At 39.1% G+C, this 21,665-nt stretch overlaps 4 protein-coding genes and 2 long non-coding RNA genes across 13 annotated transcripts; 3 read left to right on the top strand and 3 right to left on the bottom strand.

Annotated features, from left to right (window-relative positions):
• The first annotated feature begins 1,726 nt into the window (after nucleotides 1–1,726).
• CycH (cyclin H) lies at nucleotides 1,727–3,071 on the top strand. The gene is made up of 5 exons (XM_002048603.4): nucleotides 1,727–2,118; nucleotides 2,177–2,378; nucleotides 2,448–2,676; nucleotides 2,733–2,844; nucleotides 2,907–3,071. Exons 1-5 carry the CDS (start codon nucleotides 1,802–1,804, stop codon nucleotides 3,022–3,024), a joined length of 978 nt encoding a protein of 325 aa, XP_002048639.1. The 5' UTR covers nucleotides 1,727–1,801; the 3' UTR covers nucleotides 3,025–3,071.
• LOC26531164 (uncharacterized) lies at nucleotides 3,042–5,361 on the bottom strand. Of its 7 annotated transcripts, none has more exons than XR_004303394.2 (5): nucleotides 4,197–4,357; nucleotides 3,976–4,138; nucleotides 3,831–3,917; nucleotides 3,506–3,687; nucleotides 3,042–3,444 (listed from the first exon to the last, which is right to left on the bottom strand). It is a non-coding gene; the product is annotated as an uncharacterized lncRNA (long non-coding RNA). The 7 variants fall into 7 exon arrangements; XR_011416366.1 differs by having other exon boundaries at nucleotides 3,840–3,917; XR_011416367.1 differs by having other exon boundaries at nucleotides 3,840–3,917; nucleotides 3,988–4,138.
• A 2,630-nt stretch (nucleotides 5,362–7,991) lies between these two features.
• Nucleotides 7,992–9,589, bottom strand: LOC116650442 (uncharacterized). Its single transcript, XR_004303413.2, has 3 exons — nucleotides 9,407–9,589; nucleotides 8,415–9,348; nucleotides 7,992–8,356 (listed from the first exon to the last, which is right to left on the bottom strand). It is a non-coding gene; the product is annotated as an uncharacterized lncRNA (long non-coding RNA).
• A 3,493-nt stretch (nucleotides 9,590–13,082) lies between these two features.
• LOC26530925 (uncharacterized) lies at nucleotides 13,083–13,758 on the top strand. The gene is made up of 3 exons (XM_015176181.3): nucleotides 13,083–13,289; nucleotides 13,343–13,488; nucleotides 13,556–13,758. Exons 1-3 carry the CDS (start codon nucleotides 13,139–13,141, stop codon nucleotides 13,712–13,714), a joined length of 456 nt encoding a protein of 151 aa, XP_015031667.1. The 5' UTR covers nucleotides 13,083–13,138; the 3' UTR covers nucleotides 13,715–13,758.
• Nucleotides 13,759–14,461: 703 nt separating this feature from the next.
• Capr (caprin family member) lies at nucleotides 14,462–19,222 on the bottom strand. The gene is made up of 4 exons (XM_002048602.4): nucleotides 18,739–19,222; nucleotides 17,994–18,176; nucleotides 17,760–17,926; nucleotides 14,462–17,179 (listed from the first exon to the last, which is right to left on the bottom strand). The coding sequence occupies exons 1-4, from the start codon at nucleotides 19,108–19,110 to the stop codon at nucleotides 14,815–14,817; spliced, it is 3,087 nt and encodes a 1,028-aa protein (XP_002048638.1). The 5' UTR covers nucleotides 19,111–19,222; the 3' UTR covers nucleotides 14,462–14,814.
• A 294-nt stretch (nucleotides 19,223–19,516) lies between these two features.
• On the top strand, nucleotides 19,517–20,990 carry LOC6623460 (probable isocitrate dehydrogenase [NAD] subunit alpha, mitochondrial). 2 transcript variants are annotated; one of them, XM_015174906.3, is made up of 2 exons: nucleotides 19,517–19,717; nucleotides 19,775–20,990. In XM_015174906.3, exons 1-2 carry the CDS (start codon nucleotides 19,640–19,642, stop codon nucleotides 20,741–20,743), a joined length of 1,047 nt encoding a protein of 348 aa, XP_015030392.1. In that variant the 5' UTR covers nucleotides 19,517–19,639; the 3' UTR covers nucleotides 20,744–20,990. The 2 variants fall into 2 exon arrangements, with proteins under 2 accessions (XP_015030392.1, XP_002048637.1); XM_002048601.4 differs by having other exon boundaries at nucleotides 19,519–20,990.
• The last annotated feature ends 675 nt before the right edge of the window (nucleotides 20,991–21,665 follow it).

Raw genomic sequence — 21,665 nt, 5'->3', positions numbered from 1 at the left:
TGAAGATGCCTGTTGGAGATACTTTCGCAATGATTTTATTGATGTCGCTGATTGTGATCAACAATTGTTCGAAGTGGAAGATTTGGCAAATAAACAGACATCGAGCTAAAAGCTAGAACTGATGCAGTTTGATAATGTATGAACAACATTATAAATTGAATCGTTTTTTAAAAGCGTCTAAGATAATCGTAGCAGTGTTTTACAAATTTAGTGGCAATTGTAAAAAAAATGTATGAGTGGCTTAGCTTAAATCTACATACAGGGTCAGGTCAAGCAGTCTTGTCTTTTTTTTCTACGTTAGGTATTAGCTGGCAAACGCCTATGTCACTTATGTGCTCTTTATTGGCTCTCTTAATCCACCCCACTTTTCTTTGCCACCACATTTTTGAGGCCAATTCCCTCTTACACGCGCGCTTGTATCTGTATCTGTTTGTTCATATGACTCAGATACATCTCGGCCTGTGCGCGTGCGCGGCAGACAAGCAGAGATGGATTGCCGTCAGGGAGTCTGACCGTCAGTCTCTAGTTTCACAGATCCAAGAAGGCGATCTGAGGCGTGCTTAAAATTCAATTGAATATTGAATTATTGCATTGAATTTCATTGTTTGTAAATGCTGGGGCCAGCTTTTATTGTAAACTGATTTCTTTTTCAGTCATAGATTTATTTATTTATTTCGTTTTTATTGTACGCTCGAAGTTCAACAGTCGTAAATCGTAACAAAATTTGTATTATTTGGATTGTATTACATAATTAGGTCTTTCTTTGGGTGGTCTTTTTGACGTCGGTTTGGGAAAAGCCGTTAAAAGGATAATGCTAATAACCAAAGCTTTCCTGAATTAAAATATTTAGTTTAACTTATTTGGTTACCTGCTAAGAACTACCAAATAAATCATAGAGAACAAATGTTTCCCTTTTCCCTTTTTAATTGAATTTTCAACAAATAACATATGTAGTATCTTTTATTTCTTAACCGCGCTCGTTGAGTACCAGCTCAAACGCTCTCGAAATTGCGCCGGTGAAATCGCTAAAATATCAACAACAAAAAACGTTGTAACAAGAGTTCAGAGTTGTCAATAAAAATTAATTGCAATTTTATTGCCACTGTACGCAGCTCCTGCATACAAAGTATACAGAGAATCAATGCACTACAGTCATTAGAGTATGCGTGCTTTGAAATATGCTTTGTAACACATACATAGAGAATACATTACAAAAAATTCCAAAAACTACTGAACTATAAGTACAAATATATTGAGTGCTTTATCAGGGCTAATAATAACATAAAATTGATTTTTTAATACACTTTTATTGGGAAACGTTTCAATAAGGGTCTACAAATGTCAGCATGTCCAAAACCGGATCCCATACATGAAAACATGTATGTAGACGTATGCATGTACACACACGTCTACTCCAGAGAGAACACCTGACCTGATTTCGGGAGGAAGCATCAAAACAAAGAAACACAACTTAAATCAATTCAGTTTTGAACGCTGCTGAGTCAAGCGATTGCCGTCGCCTCCTGCGTGCTTTAAAATGCGCGGCACGTGCGTCGTGCCGACTGCCGAAACAGCTGTTGTGAGCATTATAAATGTTTCCTACAATTGTATAACAGAATGCGAATCGATATTTTTCTGGCACTCATAAGTATGCAATACTAGCGATGGCGATAGCTATCGATAGTTTTTACATTAACATATTAGCGATTGTTGCCATTACTTTGAGCAAGCTGGCAACTCGGATTTGTTTGCTTTAGGCAACAGCACACTTTATAAATTACCTAAAAAACAATGTCCAATAATGTATCCGCTTAGCTCACAAAAACGTTCCTGGACTTTCGCAAACGAGGGTCAGTTGCAAGCATTCCGGGTGGAGCAAAACACCAAGTACATAGAAGAACATGAGACTGAAGCACCATCGTCGGGCAGCCTCGAAAACTTCTTTCTGTCACCGGCTGAGGAGCGACTGCTGCTGAAACAGTATGAAATTTATTTGGTTGACTTTTGCCGACGTTTTGATCCGCCAATGCCAAAATGCGTAATTGGAACTGCATTTCATTACTTCAAGCGTTTTTACTTAAACAATACGCCCATGGACTATCATCCCAAGGAAATATTGTGAGATTGAAATTTGTATACGCATGTGTAAAGAATAACAAATTCATTTCGTTTATAGAGCTACATGTGTGTTTGTGGCCTGCAAGGTGGAGGAATTTAATGTATCGATCAACCAGTTTGTAAACAACATAAAAGGCGATCGCAATAAAGCCACCGACATTGTCCTCTCGAATGAGCTACTATTAATTGGCCAACTAAACTATTACCTCACAATACACAATCCGTTCCGCCCGATTGAGGGTTTTCTAATAGATATCAAGGCATGAAACTGATTCTGTTAATATGTTAACTTGCTTTTGACTCACACCTTCATAAAAATTAACTTACAGACTCGCAGCAATATGCAAAATCCAGATCGTTTGCGTCCGCAAATAGATAGTTTTATCGATTCAACGTTCTTCACGGACGCCTGCCTGCTGCACACTCCTTCGCAAATTGGCCTGGCTGCAGTGCTGCATGCGGCCAGTAAGGAGCAGGAGAATCTAGATAGTTATGTCACAGACTTACTCTTTGTGTCTGCGCGAGAGAAGCTTCCGGGTCTAATTGATGCAGTGCGCAGTGAGTGATGTTGATATGCACGTGTACGCACGTATAAAATCATCCATACTTTGCAGAAATACGTATGCTGGTCAAAAACTATCAGCCGCCTGATCGCGAAAAAGTTAAGGCCATTGAAAAAAAATTGGACAAGTGTCGCAATCAAAATAACAATCCCGACAGCGAACTGTAAGTAACATTATCTGCATTTTACACACTTCATGTGTACAGAGATCACATTTCAATTGCAGATATAAGGAGCGTTTGCGACGTTTATACACCGATGAGGATGACATGCCCGCCGAGGATGCTTCTTTTCACATTGCCGATGTCAGTTCGGATACCTCCGCCATGAATATTAGCCAATAAAGCTTGTTAATCGACAGTTATTATCAGTAAAACTTTATACGCTTGAATACATTTTTAACAAAATTATTGAATTCAATTTAAAAATATAATGGCTGCCTCAGCTATGATTAATGCCAGCGGAAGTGATAAGACTGCTATGTTCAATTAGCCAAATCATATATATTAATTTAAGGTAGCAGTTAACCCGGGTAAGACTCACTTTGTAAAAAAAAACTAAATGTTATAGTTATTCATATTTAGGATTAGTCGCATATTGACCTTAACAAATCAAGATATTGGACACGATCTTTCTTCCTTCGAGTTCTTGAGTTGCTCCTTATTATATTTAACTTGCTTATTAAGAGTCGACACTTTATCCTCCAAGACGTTTATTTTTTCTTCGCAGGCCTTAATTTTTATATCTTTAATTTCGTCCTTCATCTACAATAATAAATATATTTTTTTAACTTCATTATTTACAGTAATAAGGAACTGCACTTACCAACAGTTCAGCTGTTCGGGCATTTTCCAAATCTACTAATAGCTTATTACGCTCTTCCATAAAATATTTGAACATTAAATAAATAATGAAACATATTCCAGTAGTAATCAAAAGTCCCAAATTTTCAAGCATTTTGAAGCACGACAACTGACTCACTCTGGCGTATGCAATGATAATGTTATCTATTTTTGATGTTACCAAAAATTATACCATTAAAACTTAAAACACACTTTTATTAAAATTAAGATGCCCGAAAAGAAGTAATTTTTATTATTTAAATTTGAGAAAAGCATTAAAAACTTTTTTATTTACTGCTTCAACTTACTAAACTTACGATAAAACATTGAAATTGATCAGGTATATAAGTGTTATCGATCTATCGATTTCCAGCTATGGCATTCTCTGGAAAAATCTACAAATTTAAATATTTAATAACGCTGTCGTTCTTTAATAAAAAAAACTAATGTCACCTTAGGACAGACCTTCCTTTCCCACATTGACATTAACCGTAATATTTGTGGTTTGGGTGATAAATGTTCTCCTTAGCTCCTGATCTTGCCTTAATTTCTCCATACAACTTTCAAAATGAAGAATGTGCAGTTTCAATTTGTTCTCCAAGTCGGCATACTTCAACTACAATAATAAATCCAAAAGTAAACAAGCTCGAGCGCTTTTAACAGAATGAACCTACCGACTGTTCTTTTTCTTTAGACTCTTCAACAACTTTTGTCAAATTATTAAGTTCATTCTTTAAAAACATGAATGCTAAATGTATGACAAATAGTGTTATAAACAACAGAAATAACAGCAGATCGCTCATTTTATATTTCACCAAGTAATCATACAAATCCCAGATACGTTTACCGATTTCAATGCGATTATATCGATAACAATCAATACAAAACGTACGGAATCAACTGTGCGATAAGAATTATCGATTTGAAATTATGCCAGTCTCTAGGATCTGTGACACATTTCAAAGAGTTGGCATGTCCGATTAGATCACCACAAAATAAAACTTATTGCTCACAAAATGAGCTTTGCCACAACTCGGTGTACGATCGAATTTCCGAGTAACCAAAAAATGTGTATAATATCATACATAATTGATACTGTATAGTTGTTGCTTTACTCGATTTCATTTCTTATTTATTTATTGGCTGCGCAGGGCACCAACTTAATTTCAGGAAAAACACAAGCCATTAAATCTTTATTGCATATACTATGTACATGCTAATAGGTACGAACGAAGAATTCAGCAGATGCAAGCCGCTCAAAGGTCAGCCAAAGAGATTGGAAAGTAGACTGAGTCAATGTAGATCCTTGCTCCTAGCTCCCAGCTCCTAGGCTGCATTGTGATTATGCTGTAGGGTTCTATTGCTGGCTACCTTGAGGAGTGCTGCTGGCGCCGGTTATCTTATTTTTATATTTACTTAAAGTTTATTTGCAAAAACTCCAAAATCCTTTCTCTTCTATTTTGATTTCCAAATTATGAATTAGCTGATCTTTGCGTGCGATCTCCAACACAAGCTGTTGTTGTTTTTCCTCCATTTGCTTATGATATTTAAGAAAGCTTATTTTTACTTCTTCCCTTCTGATATCATCCCTCAACTGCAATATTGATTTGGTTTTTTGTTTACAATCAACACTACAAGAATATTTGCCTTACCTTTTGTTCATTTTCTCTGCGCCATTCAAGCTCGTCTCTTAATTTAACACGATCTTTCGTAAAATTAAAAAATACTAAGTATAGTACATAACATAATACACACAACAAAATAAGCTCTAGACTCATTTTTAACATGCCAGCTCTTTTATTTACACTGACTCACAGCTGAGTGCTCGCGATAAGGATGCATTGATGCAGTCTCCCCTCCTTTTATCGATGTTGTCTATTTTCCAATATCGATACATTCAGTTATTCTATCGATACATACATCGATTAGATCTAATACTTAGGAATTTATTACGATCTTAACAATTTTAAAAAAACATTCAATTTAAACTGTAATAGAAAAAATTAAACTGTTTTAAGTATTAGATATCAATAAATGGATTAAAAAGATGACAATCTCTGCGAAAGGTGCTACAAAAAACCACTTGATGGTAAAAAGACCCCTGCAGACCCAACCTTTTCGTAATGCTCATAGTGTTTTGCCCGAAAATTAGTGCAGGTTAAAATATCTTGAAAAACAAAAAAATTTTCCATTCAACAACTTAATTTTCGACCGGTAGTTCCTATGGCAGCTATATAATATTGTGGTCGATCCAGCTGGATCCAACATATGTTCTGCGTGCAACAGGAAGAGGGACTTCTGCAAAATTTCATGACGATAGCTTTAAAACTGAGCGACTAGTTCGCATAGAAAGAGACAGACATGGCTTGGCTGTTGATACTGATCAAGAATATATATACTTTCTGGGGTCGGAGATGTCTTCTTTTATGCGTTATACATTTCACGACAAAATTATAATACCCTCTGCAAGGGTATAATAAACTGGTCAATAATAAAATATATTTTGTTCATATTATATATATTTAAGCTACTTTAAAACCTACAGGTTAAAATCGATTATTGAATACAAAACACATTTTAAATAAGTAAGAGGTTCTAGTCGGAAGTCCTAGTTTGAAGTAATAAAGATAAATGTAAAAAAAAGTTCCATTGGCAGGGCTCGAACTCGCAACTGACCGCATTGCTTTCTGCACACTCTACTCAACAGCCACACCAGCCTACCCCGGTAGGGAGTGAACTCGCGACAGACCGCACCGCTCGCCACTGTCACTACTCAACAGCCACACCAATAATTGAGTCTTATTGAGAAAAAAAAAAAAACAATTAAAATGGCAGCACAGAAAACAATCGCAATTTCAATGCTGTTGATAGAATTCGAAGCAGATGCGTATGTGTGTGTGTACATGTATACAGAAATTCTTGGAATTTGCTCTAGCTGCCCCATCCAATTGTACAGTAAAAAACATAACTTTTGGATTTTTGCTAACCGATCTTAATGCATGTTTTTACAGTATATCTTAGAATATTTGTGTATTCTCAAAAAGTAAATTGCATTTAAATTGTGGCTTAAATTGGTGGGCACTATAATTTGGGTTATTAACTCGATTTATAGCTCTGCGGTGTTAGCGGGGAGGTTGCGATAGGTATAAAATGAAAGATACTTGATATATATATACTATTTTAGAATAAACATATTAAGTTTGGTGCCTTTAGCTAATAATATTTACTCAATTTGCTAAAAAAAAAAAACAAAACAGGATGTCGATATCGACTTGTATCGATTGCTTGGAAACGGAGTAAGTTATCGATTATCAAAAACAAACTCGATCTGCGCAGGCACTCGGCGGCTAAAATTTCTGTAGCTCTTATAGGTTCTGAAATCCTTACGTTCATACATACGGACATACGGACATGGCTAGATCGATTCGGGTATTGATGCTGATCAAGAATATATATATACTTTATGTGGTCGGAGATGCTTCCTTCTGTCTGTTACATACATTTGCACAAAAACATTACACCATTTGTAGCCATTTGCAATGGGTTCAGGATGCTCAATAACACACGTTAATGTAGGGTCGTAGTCGCAGGGTCTTGTATAGGATTAGTACCAAAATGACCTACATGAATCAAGATTTTTTACACGAATTTTCTTATTTCTTCACGTACTAGTTGCACGTTGCTCATTTTTATATTTAACTTTCTTCTCAAGCGTTAATTTCTTGGTAGGTCTGAATTTTTACATCCTTAATTTCGTCCTTTATATACAATAATAAATACATGTATGTGCTAAATTTCAATATTTCCACTACAAAGTAACTGAACTTAACAACTGTTCAGCTGTTTTACTAATAGCTTATTACGCTCTTACATAAAATATTTAAACAATTAATAAATAATAAAACATATTCTAGAAGCAATCAAAAGTCTCCAACTGTCCATTGCGAAGCACGGCAACTGTAAGCGCTAAGTTAAACCACAAATGCTTCTATTCATATAGAACATTTTGTAAGTGTGCATGCATGGTCGGCCTAAAAAGTCTCCACCCACACATGCCAACGCTTAGGGACCCTTACCGACAATATCAACCGAAACTACAACAATTGGCATTGACGTGGCAAACCCTATCATTATTTCATATTACTCTTCCCTTCAAAAGGGAAGAAATGCCTCCGACAGTGGAGAAAAAATAGAATTTGTGCGCATTGTTGATGTGCGGACACATACACACACATACATTTAAATGATCTTTACACAAATGAGAGAGCACTGAGAGTAAGCCGAACAGTTACCTGTAGTGGGAGCGAAAAACTTTTCTTCAAGCTGACCCATCTGTCTATGTACATATGTACATATATGTTGTATTAGTGGTTAGTGGCTAAACTGACTCACTCGAGCCTATACAATAATGTTATCTATAGGTCACATCTAAATTACTCCATTAAAACTTAAAAGACACTTTATTAAAATTAAGAAGTCCAATAAGTAATCATTTTATTATTTAAATTTGAGAAAATAAACAATTTTAATTCGTTGCTTGAAGTTACTTATCTAATGGTAAAATGTTTTAGTCATGTATATGAGTGTTATGGGTTTATCGATTTCCAACTACGACATTCTTATTTGATAGCGCTGTCGTTCCGAAATTATCACCCTAGAACAGACCGGGCTTTCCCATATTAATGTTAACATTTATATTAACCTTAACATTTGTTTTTTGGGTGTGTTTTGTTCTCATTTGCTCCACAATTAGATCCTGTCTTTTTCTCTCCATAGAACTTTCATATTTAAGAATGTGCAGCTTCAATTTGTTTTCCAAGGCGACTTCTTTCAACTACAATAATAAATATAGAAATAAACAGCTCGTGCGCTAATAAATAAAATTGACATACCGACTGTTCTTTATCTTTGGAATTTTCTACAACTTTTGTCAAATTATTAAGTTCCTTCCTCCAAATCATGAATACCAAATATATTGCAAATAGTGCTAAAGGCAACAGAAATAACTGCAGTTCGCTCATTTTATATTTCACCAAGTAATCATACAAATCCCAGATACGTCTACCGATTTCAATGGGCTAATATCGATAACAATCAATAAAAAACGTACGGAATCAACTGTGCGATAAGAGTTAATGTATCATTTTTATCGATTTGAAATTATGCCAGTCTCTAGGATCTGCGACACATTTCAAAGAGTTGGCATGTCCGATTAGATCACCATAAAATAAAACTTATTGCTGACAAAATGAGCTTTGCCACAACTCGGTGTACGATCGAATTTCCGAGTAACCAAAAAATGTGTATAATATCATACATAATTGATCCTGTATAGTTGTTGCTTTACTCGATTTCATTTCTTATTTATTTATTGGCTGCGCAGGGCACCAACTTAATTTCAGGAAAAACACAAGCCATTAAATCTTTATTGCATATACTATGTACATGCTAATAGGTACGAACGAAGAATTCAGCAGATGCAAGCCGCTCAAAGGTCAGCCAAAGAGATTGGAAAGTAGACTGAGTCAATGTAGATCCTTGCTCCTAGCTCCCAGCTCCTAGGCTGCATTGTGATTATGCTGTAGGGTTCTATTGCTGGCTACCTTGAGGAGTGCTGCTGGCGCCGGTTATCTTATTTTTATATTTACTTAAAGTTGATTTGCAAAAACTCCAAAATCCTTTCTCTTCTATTTTGATTTCCAAATTATGAATTAGCTGATCTTTGCGTGCGATCTCCAACACAAGCTGTTGTTGTTTTTCCTCCATTTGCTTATGATATTTAAGAAAGCTTATTTTTACTTCTTCCCTTCTGATATCATCCCTCAACTGCAATATTGATTTGGTTTTTTGTTTACAATCAACACTACAAGAATATTTGCTTTACCTTTTGTTCATTTTCTCTGCGCCATTTAAGCTCGTCTCTTAATTTAACACGATCTTTCGTAAAATTAAAAAATACTAAGTATAGTACATAACATAATACACACAACAAAATAAGCTCTAGACTCATTTTTAACATGCCAGCTCTTTTATTTACACTGACTCACAGCTGAGTGCTCGCGATAAGGATTATCTGTAGAGTAAATGTATAAAAATTATATTTACCTCACTATATTAATGATAGTAAATAAATTCATAAAAGATAATAAATTGAGACTTCTTTCAATATAAAAAACGTATATATTTTTAAAAAACCCTCAACAATAGAAAAAATAAAACTGTTTTTAGTATTAGATATCGATATATCGATTGAAAATATGACATTCTCTGCGAAAGGTGACTTTCTTGAACGTTAAGATATATAATTAAACAATTAAGAGGTTCCAGTCGGGAGCTCCCAACTAGGGGATACCCTGAACCCTCTTCTTCCAACATCAAATGCATATATATATTCTATTTTAGAAGCTATATATCAAGTTTGGTGATTCTAGCTCTTATTATTTACTAAAATTGCCCAAAAAACATAATATCGATATCGATTTTTATCGATCGCTTGGAAACGGAGTAAGTTATCGATTATCGGAAAAATTTCAAGTCTCTAGCTCTTATAGGTTTTGAGATCCTTGCGTTCATACATACGGACAGACAGACAGACAGACGGAAATGGCTAGCTGATCAAGAATATATATACTTTATGGAGTCGGAGATGCTTCCTTCTGCCTGTTACATACATTTGGATTTTGCACAAATACACTATACCCTTATACCCATTTTTAATGGGTTCAGGGTATAAAAATAGCCAGATAAGCTTGCGTCAATAAGACAGTAAATTGTGTATATATTATTTATAATTAAAATAGAAAATTCTGCTTAATAGCTGCAGGGTATAATCGATTTTTGAATACAAATTACATTTAAGAAAACAAAAAAGAACGGATATCTTCGGCACCACGAATACTGAATTCCCTTGCAGACAAATAGATTACGATTTTGCAAATATGTGAAAAGATTTTTAGAGCCCAGAATTGGCGAATTTGGTTATTTGTTGGAAAAAAAGCCGTTCCCCACAAAAACAAATTTTCGAACTGAAAAGTTATAGGTTTATTGCATATAGTTCGATATCCGTGTGGAGGAGCATCGTAGAGCTCGGATACCGAACTTTTTTTAAGTTTCGACCGATCGAGACGATCGGTAGCTAAATAATATTATATAGCTAGCAGTACAATTAGATAGTGCGTCAAAAATTGTTTAGCTTTCTGAGAATAAATTGAACCAAGCGAAATTGCTGACGGCTGTAGTAAAGATAAAATTTATGACATACAAAAGCGATTGCCACAATTACAAAGATTAAAAACTGATCAAAGCAGTTTTTTGTTTTTTGAAAACACAGATATTTATGTAAAGATTAGGATCCCCTTACACACCACTAGCAATGAACGGACTGATGAGTATACCACCGACAAAGTGAAATTCATTATGGCGACCAAAGATTTAAACAGAAAGCTACCAAAGCTATCAAAGATGAAGCGACAGCAAACTATCTTAAAATGGTTAATCCATTTACAAGTGATCCTGAATATAGCCTCTGGCAAGCAACTAGATGTCTGAAGAGACCCACGAGAAGAAATACTATAATAGTTGACAATAATGGCACTTGCACTCAGGCTTTCACCCAAATACAGAGTATGGTGCTGAAACAGTGGGGGATGTAAGTAAATTTGTTTGACACTCCCTGCCAGATGTTTTTGCCAATAAGTCAGATCACAATCTCAGTTCGCTATCTCAGAAGTATATAACGTGCACAAATCCTAAAAAATCGCCTGGGTATGATAAAATGGACGGGTACACTATTAAAAATCTTCCTCCAGAATGCATCAGATTGCTCTGGATTACTTCTCTAACGAATGGAAATGTGTTGAGGTGATTATGTTGCTTAAACCGAATAAGCCAGAATATTGTACATCATCGTACCATCGTGCATTAACATAGGATGTAATGGGAAAAATGCAATTTTTCCATAAACTGCGCTATTAAGTATGACTTATATAAATTGCTTTGACTTATTAATTAAATTAACTGTGACTTCTTTCCGTTTTTTCATGATTAAATATAATTTAAATTGAATTGGTTCCCGCCCAATTCCGTACAAAATTGTTCAACACTGATGCCAGGCAGTGATTCAGTTCACGTAGGAACTAGCAGTTCGATAGACTTTTTGAATGAACTATATGAGGTTGGTTTACAATTAATTAATTTTCTCAAAATCTGTACCGTCCATTTACTTGAAATTGGTGCCTAAAGCTACTTAAAATATGTATGTACAAGAAGGTATAGCGTGCATTGAGGACCATTGTCTCTGAGTTAAGAAATAGGGGCTCGAGACAAGGTTGATTTTTTGCGTTCATTTTATATGGGGCTGACTTGGGGGTTGTTGCACTCTTTTCCAATTATCTTAAAAATGGTACCGACGATTTTAATTAAATTTTCACAGTTGGCTAGGTGAAACTGTAGGCTTTAATCGTGTATATGCGGTTTTCGGGGCCATCATCCCTAAATTTTGATATTTATGGAATGGTGGAAACCCAATATTTTAACCCCTTGGTTTACCCATATTATAAATTAAAATTCAAAACTAAATGAATGTAGATAGTAAATAATTTAATTTTTTGCAATTCTGCATTTAAATTTATTTGTTTTCGTGCTTAAAAACATATATAAATGCATTTATAGTGTCCGATACTTTTCCGATAACAAGTACCGAAATTCGACGCTAGTTCGCTAACTCACCGCCGCTAACTTGACGCACATGGCACTAAGAGGGCCTACAGCTCAAATTTCAAGTCTCTAGATCTTATAGGTTCTGGTATCCTTGCGTTCATACATACGGACGGACGAACAGACGGACATGTACTATATTACCTTATAATAAAGTCGTATTTCACTAACATAACATTTTATGTAACAGAACAGCATACGAGATATATCTTTTACACAAATAAATATATATGTATATAGATATATAGTGGTCGGTATTGCCCGGCCTTGCATTAAGAATCTTGAAACAGTTCAATGAAGCTCACTTAAAAGCTAGATTTTGGTGCCCTAGAATTTATACCCTTGTAGAGGGTTTTATAACTTTAGCATAAAATGTGTTACAACAGATGAGTTGATGTCCGTCTGATCGTCTGTCTGTTTCAATACCTACTTCTTTCTCAGTTTTAAAGATAGAACAATCGGTCGAAATTTGGGTTCTGTTCATTGAGTAATAAATAGAATGAGTCGGTGTTTGGATCAAAAGCTCTTTGGACAAATACTTCCTGGGCGAAAACGAGGCTGCAAACAAAAATTGCAAACACAACATTCAGCTGTCTGCAGCTACTTCTGCCGATGCCCACAATTCAATGGCAACTTCAAAACATTTTCCATTAGAACCAACAACAACCATAATCCAAACAAACGACTCGACAGTGGAAAAAAGCATACCACAAATTGATTGAAAATAGTACATTCTCTAAAAAATAAGCTTTCATTCCAACACATATTCGAATGACAGCTGCAGAGTGCAATCGATATGTTACGTATGAGATGCATTAGTACAATCGATATTGATATTTAGCAAGCAGCTGATTGATGCAGCTGGCAACGCTACAGCTGATAAACAGTAAAATAAGCTAGAATGAATGCTCTCAGAAAGTACCGGTATAGCTTTGTGGCTGGCGCATGCGCTGCCGGCGGCAGCTTCTTTGGCAAGTTGCCCAGTTTTCTCGATGCACTGAACCTGCTGCAGCCAAATGCAATGAAGTCAGTCGCCGGCTTTGCGTATGTGGGTAAGTATTTCAAAGACATTTTATAGATAAATGTTAACTGGAAACTTGCTTAGAATTTGCGTTGGTCCAGCTGCTGCCGCTTGGTTTAATGCTCTGCTGTAATGTGTGCAATTTACGCTACTTTCTGAAGGCCTTGCAAATGACCCAACAGACATTAACGGCAACTGTCTTAGCAGCCGCCTCCAACTACGTGTTATCAGTACGTCTGATTGTCTAATGAATTAATTCATTATTTGATGCACTTTTATAAGTTGCGCCTCTTTAAGTTTATTCTAGGTACGATCGTTTACCGGGAACCGCTGACTGCGCTGTCCGGCGTGGGCATAACTCTTATATTAGCCGGTTTGTGGTTCCTATGCGATACAACGGACTCGAGAAGAGCGTCGGTCGGACAAAGAACTGTAGCTAAACATAAAGAAATCTAAATAAAGTACCTACGAAGCTGCACTAACGGGTCTGAAGAATGTAATTGAACTTCTATTGAAAATTGCATTTTTCCGTTAATGAATAACGTTTGTTACTTAAATAAGTATCGTTTAATGTCACTAATTTGCATATATAAATACATCATTTTTGTTTTTCATTTTTAATGCACATAAGTGGGGCATAATGTTTCTGCATTTGTTGTTTTGTTTAATATACAGCACTACATACAATATATGTATATGTTAATTAAATATGCGCGCTTCTTGATTTGTAGAAAAAACAAAATACATTTGTAAACAAAAAATGGTAGTAAGAGCACAAACTATAAATATATTTGTTTATAGTAAATTACATAAGTTGCGTTTTCTCTTCATATGTTCATCATCCATTCGCAATGTATTATATTAATTCATTAAATATAATTTGTATGTTTCAAAATTGTTATTTAATTACTAAGACGTATAAATACTATTATTTTCTGTTTCCATCAATTTATTAACTTGAAAAGTATTACGTACTTTTCGAAGCTCCTTTCTCCTAATTCTTCTGTTCGCATTCAATTAGCAGCTGTTTGTCCAGTGCCCATGCACTTACACTTATTCTCTGCATTTGTTAATATTTTAATTTTGTTTCTTATTCTTGCTGTTGGGTTTTAGAAACCCGATGCATGTGTGTGTGTTTTTGAACTTTCCTGTATGCTTGTTTTGTTTAGGTTGAGTGGTTGCTTTTATAAGTGTCCTAAAAACTAGGTTGTTGTTTTGTTTTTATTAATTAATAATTAAATAAATCATAATTATATAGAAACATTTGATATTATTTATAAAAAAAAAAAAACGCGCAGACAGTTTTTTATTTTCTCTTTGTTTCTATTTTTTGGGATCAGTTTACGTTGCTGACTAACGGTAAATTGAACGTCAACGTGGCAACGCTGCTTGTATGCGTAAGAGTGTATGTGTGCATACCGATGATACGTAAGCGTTATGTGTGGTGTGGTGTGGTGTGTTGTGTGGTGTGTGTGAGTGTGGGTGAGGAGCTTTTCATTTAATACATGTGCCACCGCCAAACAGCTGCACCGTCGCTTTAAGACGCTTTTCACTGTCTAGTTTTTATTTTCCAAACCGAGCGGCATGCGTTGCTGCTGTGATTGACGCTGATTTATGTAGCCACCGCTAGCGTTGCCCGGCCCACCACCGCCGGTGTTGCGCCCGCGATCGCCCATCGGCCGTCCAAAGGATCCATTACCGTTGCGCTGATTGCCTCCACGCTGTCCTCGATAGGAACCGCCGCCGCCTGAGGAGTCATAGCGCGACTCCTTATTGTAGACCCCACCGCCGCCACCATTTTGGTAGTAGTTGTTGCCGCCGCCACCACCACCACTGCCGCCGCCGCCGCCTCCACTCGACTCATTGTTACGGAAATAGACGCCACTGTTGCGTCCATTCTGTTGGGCTGACGAATTGCCATATTGTCGTGTGCGATAGTTGCCGCCGCCATTGCGTCCACGATCGTCGCCACCTCCGCCGCCATTGCGCCGCTGCTGATAGTTACCAGAATTGCGACGCATCGGGTTGCCGTTGTCCTGCTGCGAGGAGTTCCAGTGATTGTTGCCGCTGTCGTTCTCATTAACATAGCCACCACGGCCGCTGCTGTTGTCGCGGGGCGTGGCCCACTCCTGCTTGTTGCTGTTGCTGCTATTGCTGCCATTTGAGGCAGCGCTGCTCATGGCATTCATTTCGCTGCTCCATTTGTTGGTTGTCGACGTAGGCGTTGTCTGCTCTGCTAGAGCCGAAGATTGCGTCTTGAGAACATTGGTCAACGCAGCTGTGGCAGCTGCATTAGTATCATTTACACCACCGCGTCCATGCCATTCATTGACGTCCACATCACTGACAGGCGGCTGCTGCGGTTGTGGTTGCTGCAGTGTATGCTGCTGCGGCTGAGGCTCCTCCAGCTGTTGCTTTTGCTGCTGTGGCTTCAGTCCCAGCTGCTGTTGCAATTGCTGCTCATAGCTGACCACAGCTGTGTCATAGGGAAAAACGGCAGTCACATCGCCCGGCTGCATGCCAATACTCTGGGGGGGTGGTGGCTGCTGCTGCTGCTGATGCTGTGGCGGCGGCTGCTGCTGTTGTTGTTGTTGTTGCTGCTGCTGCTGCGGCGGCAATCGTGCCATAATTAGCATCGGCTGCTGCTGCTGGCGTTGCTGTTCGTGTATCAGCACAGGCGAGAAAAGTTGTTGTTGTTGTTGTTGCTGCTGCTGCTGCTGTGGTGGTGGTGGCTGCGGCGGCGGCTGCTGTGGCTGCTGCAAGGACGGGAAGGACTGATTGGTAAATGTCAGCGTTGTAATAGTCTGCGGTTCATCCACATGATTTTGCTGCTGCTGCTGCTGCTGCTGCTCAAAGACTAGGCCCTGCACCGGTAGCTGTTGCGGCGGTGGTGCCTGCTGCTGCTGTTGCGGTAAAACGTCCGGAGCATCCAATTCGCTGTCCTGCAGAAAATGGAAGCTGCCGGTGCCCAGCACCTCGGCCAGCGGGCGCAGCTGCTGCATAAACTGCTGTTGCTGCTGGGGTGTGGGTGCCTGTAGAGCTGCAGCTGGCTGCGGTGGCTGCAGGGGCGGCTGCTTGAAGTAATTATGCTCCACAGCGCGCACTGTGGTGGGACCAAAGTGCTGCTGCGGCGGGGGCTGTTGCTGCTGCTGCTGCTGTTGTTGTGGTTGTTGTTGTTGCTGCTGCTGCTGTTGTTGTTGTGGAGGTACCGATGACGCAGCGGCAACGCCCGCCTGGGGCGGCTGCGACTGTGGCACACCGTGCAAGGCCTGGAGATTCACGGGGCTACTTAGCAGTTGATGTGGATGCTGAACCGGAGGCGGCACATGCGTTGCCTGTGGCGGCGCTGATGCATACATCACGTGGACAGGCGTTGTGTTGCCTGCTGCTGCAGTCGCTGGAGCAGCATTATAAACGCCCGCCTGCTGTTGTTGCTGCTGCACCAGCATCTGCTGCTGATCGACAACGGGCGCACGCTGATGCTGCGGCTCAAGCATTAGATGAGCACGTTCCGGCTGATGCTGTTCAGGCAGCGCAGTGAACGCCTCGGCAGTGGCCAGCTTGTCTAGGCCCTCTTCCAATGAGTTATGTGCCGATGGCTCCGATATAAGCGCCTCCTGGTCAGCTGCAATGGCACCCACATCGTTAAGCAGCGTTTCGCCTTCACCACTAACAGCGCCGCTACCCACGTAGTTGCCCTGTACAGTCAAATCCGTCATAGGAATCAAATAGTACTTGTCCAAATAGCCGCTATCCTGAATCTGTTGAAAGAGCGCACGCAGTTTCTCGAATGTCATCTCACCGAACGGCTTGGGCCGAGCATTGATGGTCATGGCAAAGAGCTCGGCTGCCTTTTGAGCGGTCGCCAAAAAGCTGATGTCCTCCGCAGTCTCCGGGCGGCGCGTTTGCACCTCCATGCAGCTATATTCAGAACATATATTTAAATGTACCATCGATTTGTAAAGATCCTCAGTTTCAACGTTTCACAAAATAAAAAGCTCACAACTTTTAAATATTGTCATAGTGTCTGTTAACTGAGAATACAATATAATGGCCGTGCGCAGCTCAGCATTTAGGACAAAACTGTGTTTTTGTCCAATAACCTAATTTTTTCCTATGTGAGGGGAAGTGAAATGAGCCTAGCAATTAGTTGTTTTTCAACATAATTGAATAAATATATGTTTCTTCTGCAAATTGAGCGTCTAGTCCTGGTCCCTATTTCAGTTATATGATGCCGTGGTCATATACAAGACTCTCCGGTGCAAATATTTATAAGTATAGCTGAAATTGGACATGACTCTATCGACTTGGATATTGTTATTTGTCCTCAAAAACATATACATTTATGGGTTGTAATGTCTCCTATGTCTTACGGGATTCAGGTCGAATTTGTAATACGGTCAGCTATTGTCATAAAGACCTTATTATAATTTATGAGTATTCAAAAATGATACGATATCTAACTCTCGGCATTTTTGTTTGTTTTTCTTGCGACACTTACAACTTGTCGAGCGCATCCACATCGCTAATCTCCAGCTTGCAGGCGCCATTGTCTCCGGCCAAGAAATCATTACGCACCTGCTCATCGTTAAAGCAGGTGAGAACGTTTTGGATGACCAGGAGATCACGAATCTTTGCATTCTCCGCCAGAGTTTTAGCTTGGTTGTCCTGCATATTGAATAGTAAAAGGTAATTGACTATAGAGGATGTCGGTTTTTTTATTCTAATTTCTTACCTTGCGTGCCTGCTTCTTCTGCTCCTTCTCGGCCTCCTTAAACATCAACTGCGTTTGCTTGGAAAAGTCTCGAGCGAATTCAAGAGTTGCCAGAACCGAATCGTATTTAGCCACGGCCGCTGCTTGGTCGGCGCTCAGCTCCTTACCGCCAGCTTGGATGGCGCGATACGATTCCAATTTAGTCTATGTGCATGACAAAAAGTGTAACGTGAGTCACGGTTTGAACAAAATAGCATTGGTTTCGCGTCATATTCGCATATTTCCATAGTGAAATGTCAAAAACAAACAACCAAATGCAAAATGGAACCAATAAGAAAACAATTGTTACAAAAAAAAAAAAAAATCCGAGGCACATGGTAGTAGGGTTGCCAGATCGAGCACTCGCCCTCACAAATGTCTCATTTTAGCACATTATCCGCGCACAAATACACTTTTAGGAGGCAATCTAAATTTAAACTAAATTTGCATATTTAATTTGTGCACAATTTATTTAAAAATAATCGGTTCACATGCACAAGCGGGCAACACAATTAAAATTAGTCTGGCAACACTGTGAGATAGCAAACATGGCGTCGCGAAAAATCTGCGAGCACAAGGGGGAAAACACAGCACGACCGATAAAAAAAAAAAAAACGAAATGAAACAAAGCGGGCGACGAACGAAAATAAAAAATGGTGGGCAATGCCTGCAGTGCAAATCCCAATGTCTAAATGATATTTTTTTTTTTTACCAATAATGCACTTACCTTACGCTTTTCCAAATTGCGAATCTTATGCTCAATGGTGACCAGGATTTGCTTCATTGGATTGTACGGCTCGGCGGCTGCGGCCGCAGCGGCAGCCGACAGTTTCAGCACTTTGACATTATTGTTGTTGGTTAAATCAGTTTGGCTACTTCCGCTGCCGGGTGCTGCTCCCGCTGCCACAACAGGCTTGGCACAGTCAGCGAGATTGGTATTACTGCTATGCTGTCCGTTGCTTGCGTTGCCATTGTTGCAGCCGCCACCACCCACGCCGCCGCCGCCGACGCTGCTGCTCGCACCGATGGAGCTGACCGAGGCGCGTTTCTCCTTGGTATTGTTGTTGGTGTTGGTGAATGTGGTAGCAGCCGAAGGCATTGTTTGCCGTGTGTTCTTCTGGTTGCTTACTACTTTTACTATAAATTAGGAATGAAATTGAAACTGCTGCCTTGTCCTGCCGTTCTTTTTGTTCTTCGAAAAACTTAGGGATGACTAAAAATATATAGATGTGTATCGATATATCGATAACAAAAATATCGTTTATGTCCTAAATACGACACGTCAAACTCACTCATACATGTTGCTGTTTCCATTGCAAACATTTGACTATCGATGTATTCAGTAATCAGAGATTTGCATCATTCTATAGGGCCAATAACTACTTGATCTTTCGATTGACAATTTTCAGCAAAAAAAAAAATGCTGATACAACTAGAATGTGACATTCAACTGTTAAAGTGAACGGCATAAACAAGTATAAGATTTTATGATATATCGATACACTTAACATTTTTGACATATCACATCTTATACGATATATTTGCCTTAACAAATGCGCCACAAATGATTAGCTACTTTTCCGATAGGTGGTGCGAGTAGTCAACGATTTTCAATTCAAAACTACGAAATGATTGGTAGATTTATGCAGAACACGCTCATTACATGGCCCTCTATTAGACGCCCCTACTCATGTGGCGACAAAAAGGTAACTCTTATACCCGGCGATGGAATTGGCCCTGAAATTTCTGCAGCCGTCCAAAAGATCTTCACAGCTGCCGAGGTGCCCATCGAATGGGATGTTGTCGACGTGACGCCTGTGCGAAGACCCGATGGAAAGTTCGGTATACCCCAGGCTGCCATCGATTCGGTCAACACCAACAAAATTGGCCTAAAGGGTCCACTAATGACGCCAGTGGGAAAGGGACATCAATCGTTGAACCTGGCTCTACGCAAGGAATTCAATTTGTATGCCAATGTACGCCCCTGCCGCAGCCTGGCTGGATATAAGACACTCTACGACAATGTCGATGTGGTCACCATTCGCGAGAACACTGAGGGCGAATACTCTGGCATCGAGCACGAGGTCGTGGATGGCGTTGTTCAAAGCATTAAGCTGATCACCGCGAAGGCCTCCACGCGCATTGCAAAGTACGCTTTCAAATATGCCCAGAACAACAATCGCAAGAAGGTGACCGTGGTCCATAAGGCGAACATTATGCGAATGTCGGACGGTCTGTTCCTTCGTTGCGTGCGTGACGTTGCACAGGACTACCCAAAGATTCAGTTTGATGAGCGCTACCTGGACACGGTGTGCCTCAGCATGGCGAACAGTCCGGAAAAGTTCGATGTGCTGGTCATGCCCAATTTGTACGGTGATATTTTGTCTGATTTGTGCGCCGGTCTGGTCGGTGGTCTAGGTCTGACGCCGTCGGCCAATATGGGTCAAAATGGTGCCTTGTTCGAGTCAGTGCACGGCACCGCGCCCGATATTGCTGGCAAGGATCTGGCCAATCCCACGGCGTTGCTGCTCTCAGCGGTCATGATGTTGCGCCACTTAAACCTCCTCTCGCACGCCAATATTATTGAGCGCGCCGCCCTCGATACCATCAAGGAGGGCCAGCACCTAACGGGCGATTTGGGCGGACAAGCGAAATGCTCCGAGTTCACAGACGCGATTTGCGTCAAGATTTTAGCTGGACGCATGCCCGTTGCCCAGACAACTTTTTTTTAACTTTTTGTATCAAAATTGCGAGTTGTAAACTTTAGTTAAATCTCTTTAAAAATTTAAATTGGTCAAAGTGCAAATTATTTCCTTAGATGTGAAGCCGATCTTGCACCTATATTTGACGCACATTCAGATGGAAACTTTATAATAAATCCAACTTCCCATATAGCGTGGATTGCCAATCATTCCACTGTTAAGGCAATCAGACTTAACAAATGTATATTAATCATTAAATTGTAAACGTTGAAGTAAACTTGGTATTCTTTAGGTATACGTATTTCTCTATATTATGAAGAAAATGAAGTTTTGCTGAGGTATTGGCTGATTGGATGAATAAAAGTTTGATCTGTGCGTTGGTCACCAATCATTCAGTCGGTCAATCAATCAAACAGGACGAACAATTTGGTGTAACTGAATAGATAAATACTTTTATTTTTATATTAATCGTATGTTATTTCAAATGTTTCGATATTTTACTTATACTGGCGCCCAATTAATGATACTCTTATATTTTGACAAAGCCGATAGTCTCCCTGCCGCTAGGTGGCGACACAATAGTCGTATCAATGAGGCGCGCATTTAAGTTAACCAAGTGCGGAAATCTGATATTTAAAGAGAATCTTTTGATTTTCATTAAATTAGCTTTAAGCCTATTTTCAAATTGATGACGTATTTCACAAATACCAGCTGACTAAAAATGAGAAAAAATATCTATATATATACACACATTGATAAATGCTAAAGGGCTGCGAGTTTTGTTTTATGCTGCGTTGTATAGATTTATTGGTAAGTTATTTAGTTAAACAATCTAAAATGTTAAACTTTCCGTATCATTGTCCGTATTTAAGGCAAGTTGTCCAACGCGAAGTTCGCATACAATTCCGTTTTGTCTGCCTTGTACATATCGTATATATATATATATATATAT

Source organism: Drosophila virilis, chromosome 3 (genome assembly GCF_030788295.1).
Source record: "Drosophila virilis strain 15010-1051.87 chromosome 3, Dvir_AGI_RSII-ME, whole genome shotgun sequence".
Taxonomy (NCBI): Eukaryota; Metazoa; Arthropoda; class Insecta; order Diptera; family Drosophilidae; genus Drosophila; species Drosophila virilis.
Note: the sequence above shows the minus strand (reverse complement) of the source record. Positions and strands in the feature narration are given on the sequence as shown.

Bases quoted from the DNA above. Each gene is read 5' to 3' on its own strand.
- CycH (XM_002048603.4), top strand. From the start codon at position 1,802: ATGTATCCGCTTAGCTCACAAAAACGTTCCTGGACTTTCGCAAACGAG. The intron at 2,119-2,176 runs GTGAGATTGAAA...TTTCGTTTATAG, and splicing joins TATCATCCCAAGGAAATATT to AGCTACATGTGTGTTTGTGG. The intron at 2,677-2,732 runs GTGAGTGATGTT...CATACTTTGCAG, and splicing joins TCTAATTGATGCAGTGCGCA to AAATACGTATGCTGGTCAAA.
- LOC26530925 (XM_015176181.3), top strand. From the start codon at position 13,139: ATGAATGCTCTCAGAAAGTACCGGTATAGCTTTGTGGCTGGCGCATGC. The intron at 13,290-13,342 runs GTAAGTATTTCA...AAACTTGCTTAG, and splicing joins CGCCGGCTTTGCGTATGTGG to AATTTGCGTTGGTCCAGCTG. The intron at 13,489-13,555 runs GTACGTCTGATT...CGCCTCTTTAAG, and splicing joins CCTCCAACTACGTGTTATCA to TTTATTCTAGGTACGATCGT.
- Capr (XM_002048602.4), bottom strand. From the start codon at position 19,110: ATGCCTTCGGCTGCTACCACATTCACCAACACCAACAACAATACCAAG. The intron at 18,177-18,738 runs GTAAGTGCATTA...TCATGCACATAG, and splicing joins GCAATTTGGAAAAGCGTAAG to ACTAAATTGGAATCGTATCG. The intron at 17,180-17,759 runs GTAAGTGTCGCA...TTCTGAATATAG, and splicing joins GTGGATGCGCTCGACAAGTT to CTGCATGGAGGTGCAAACGC.
- LOC6623460 (XM_002048601.4), top strand. From the start codon at position 19,640: ATGATTGGTAGATTTATGCAGAACACGCTCATTACATGGCCCTCTATT.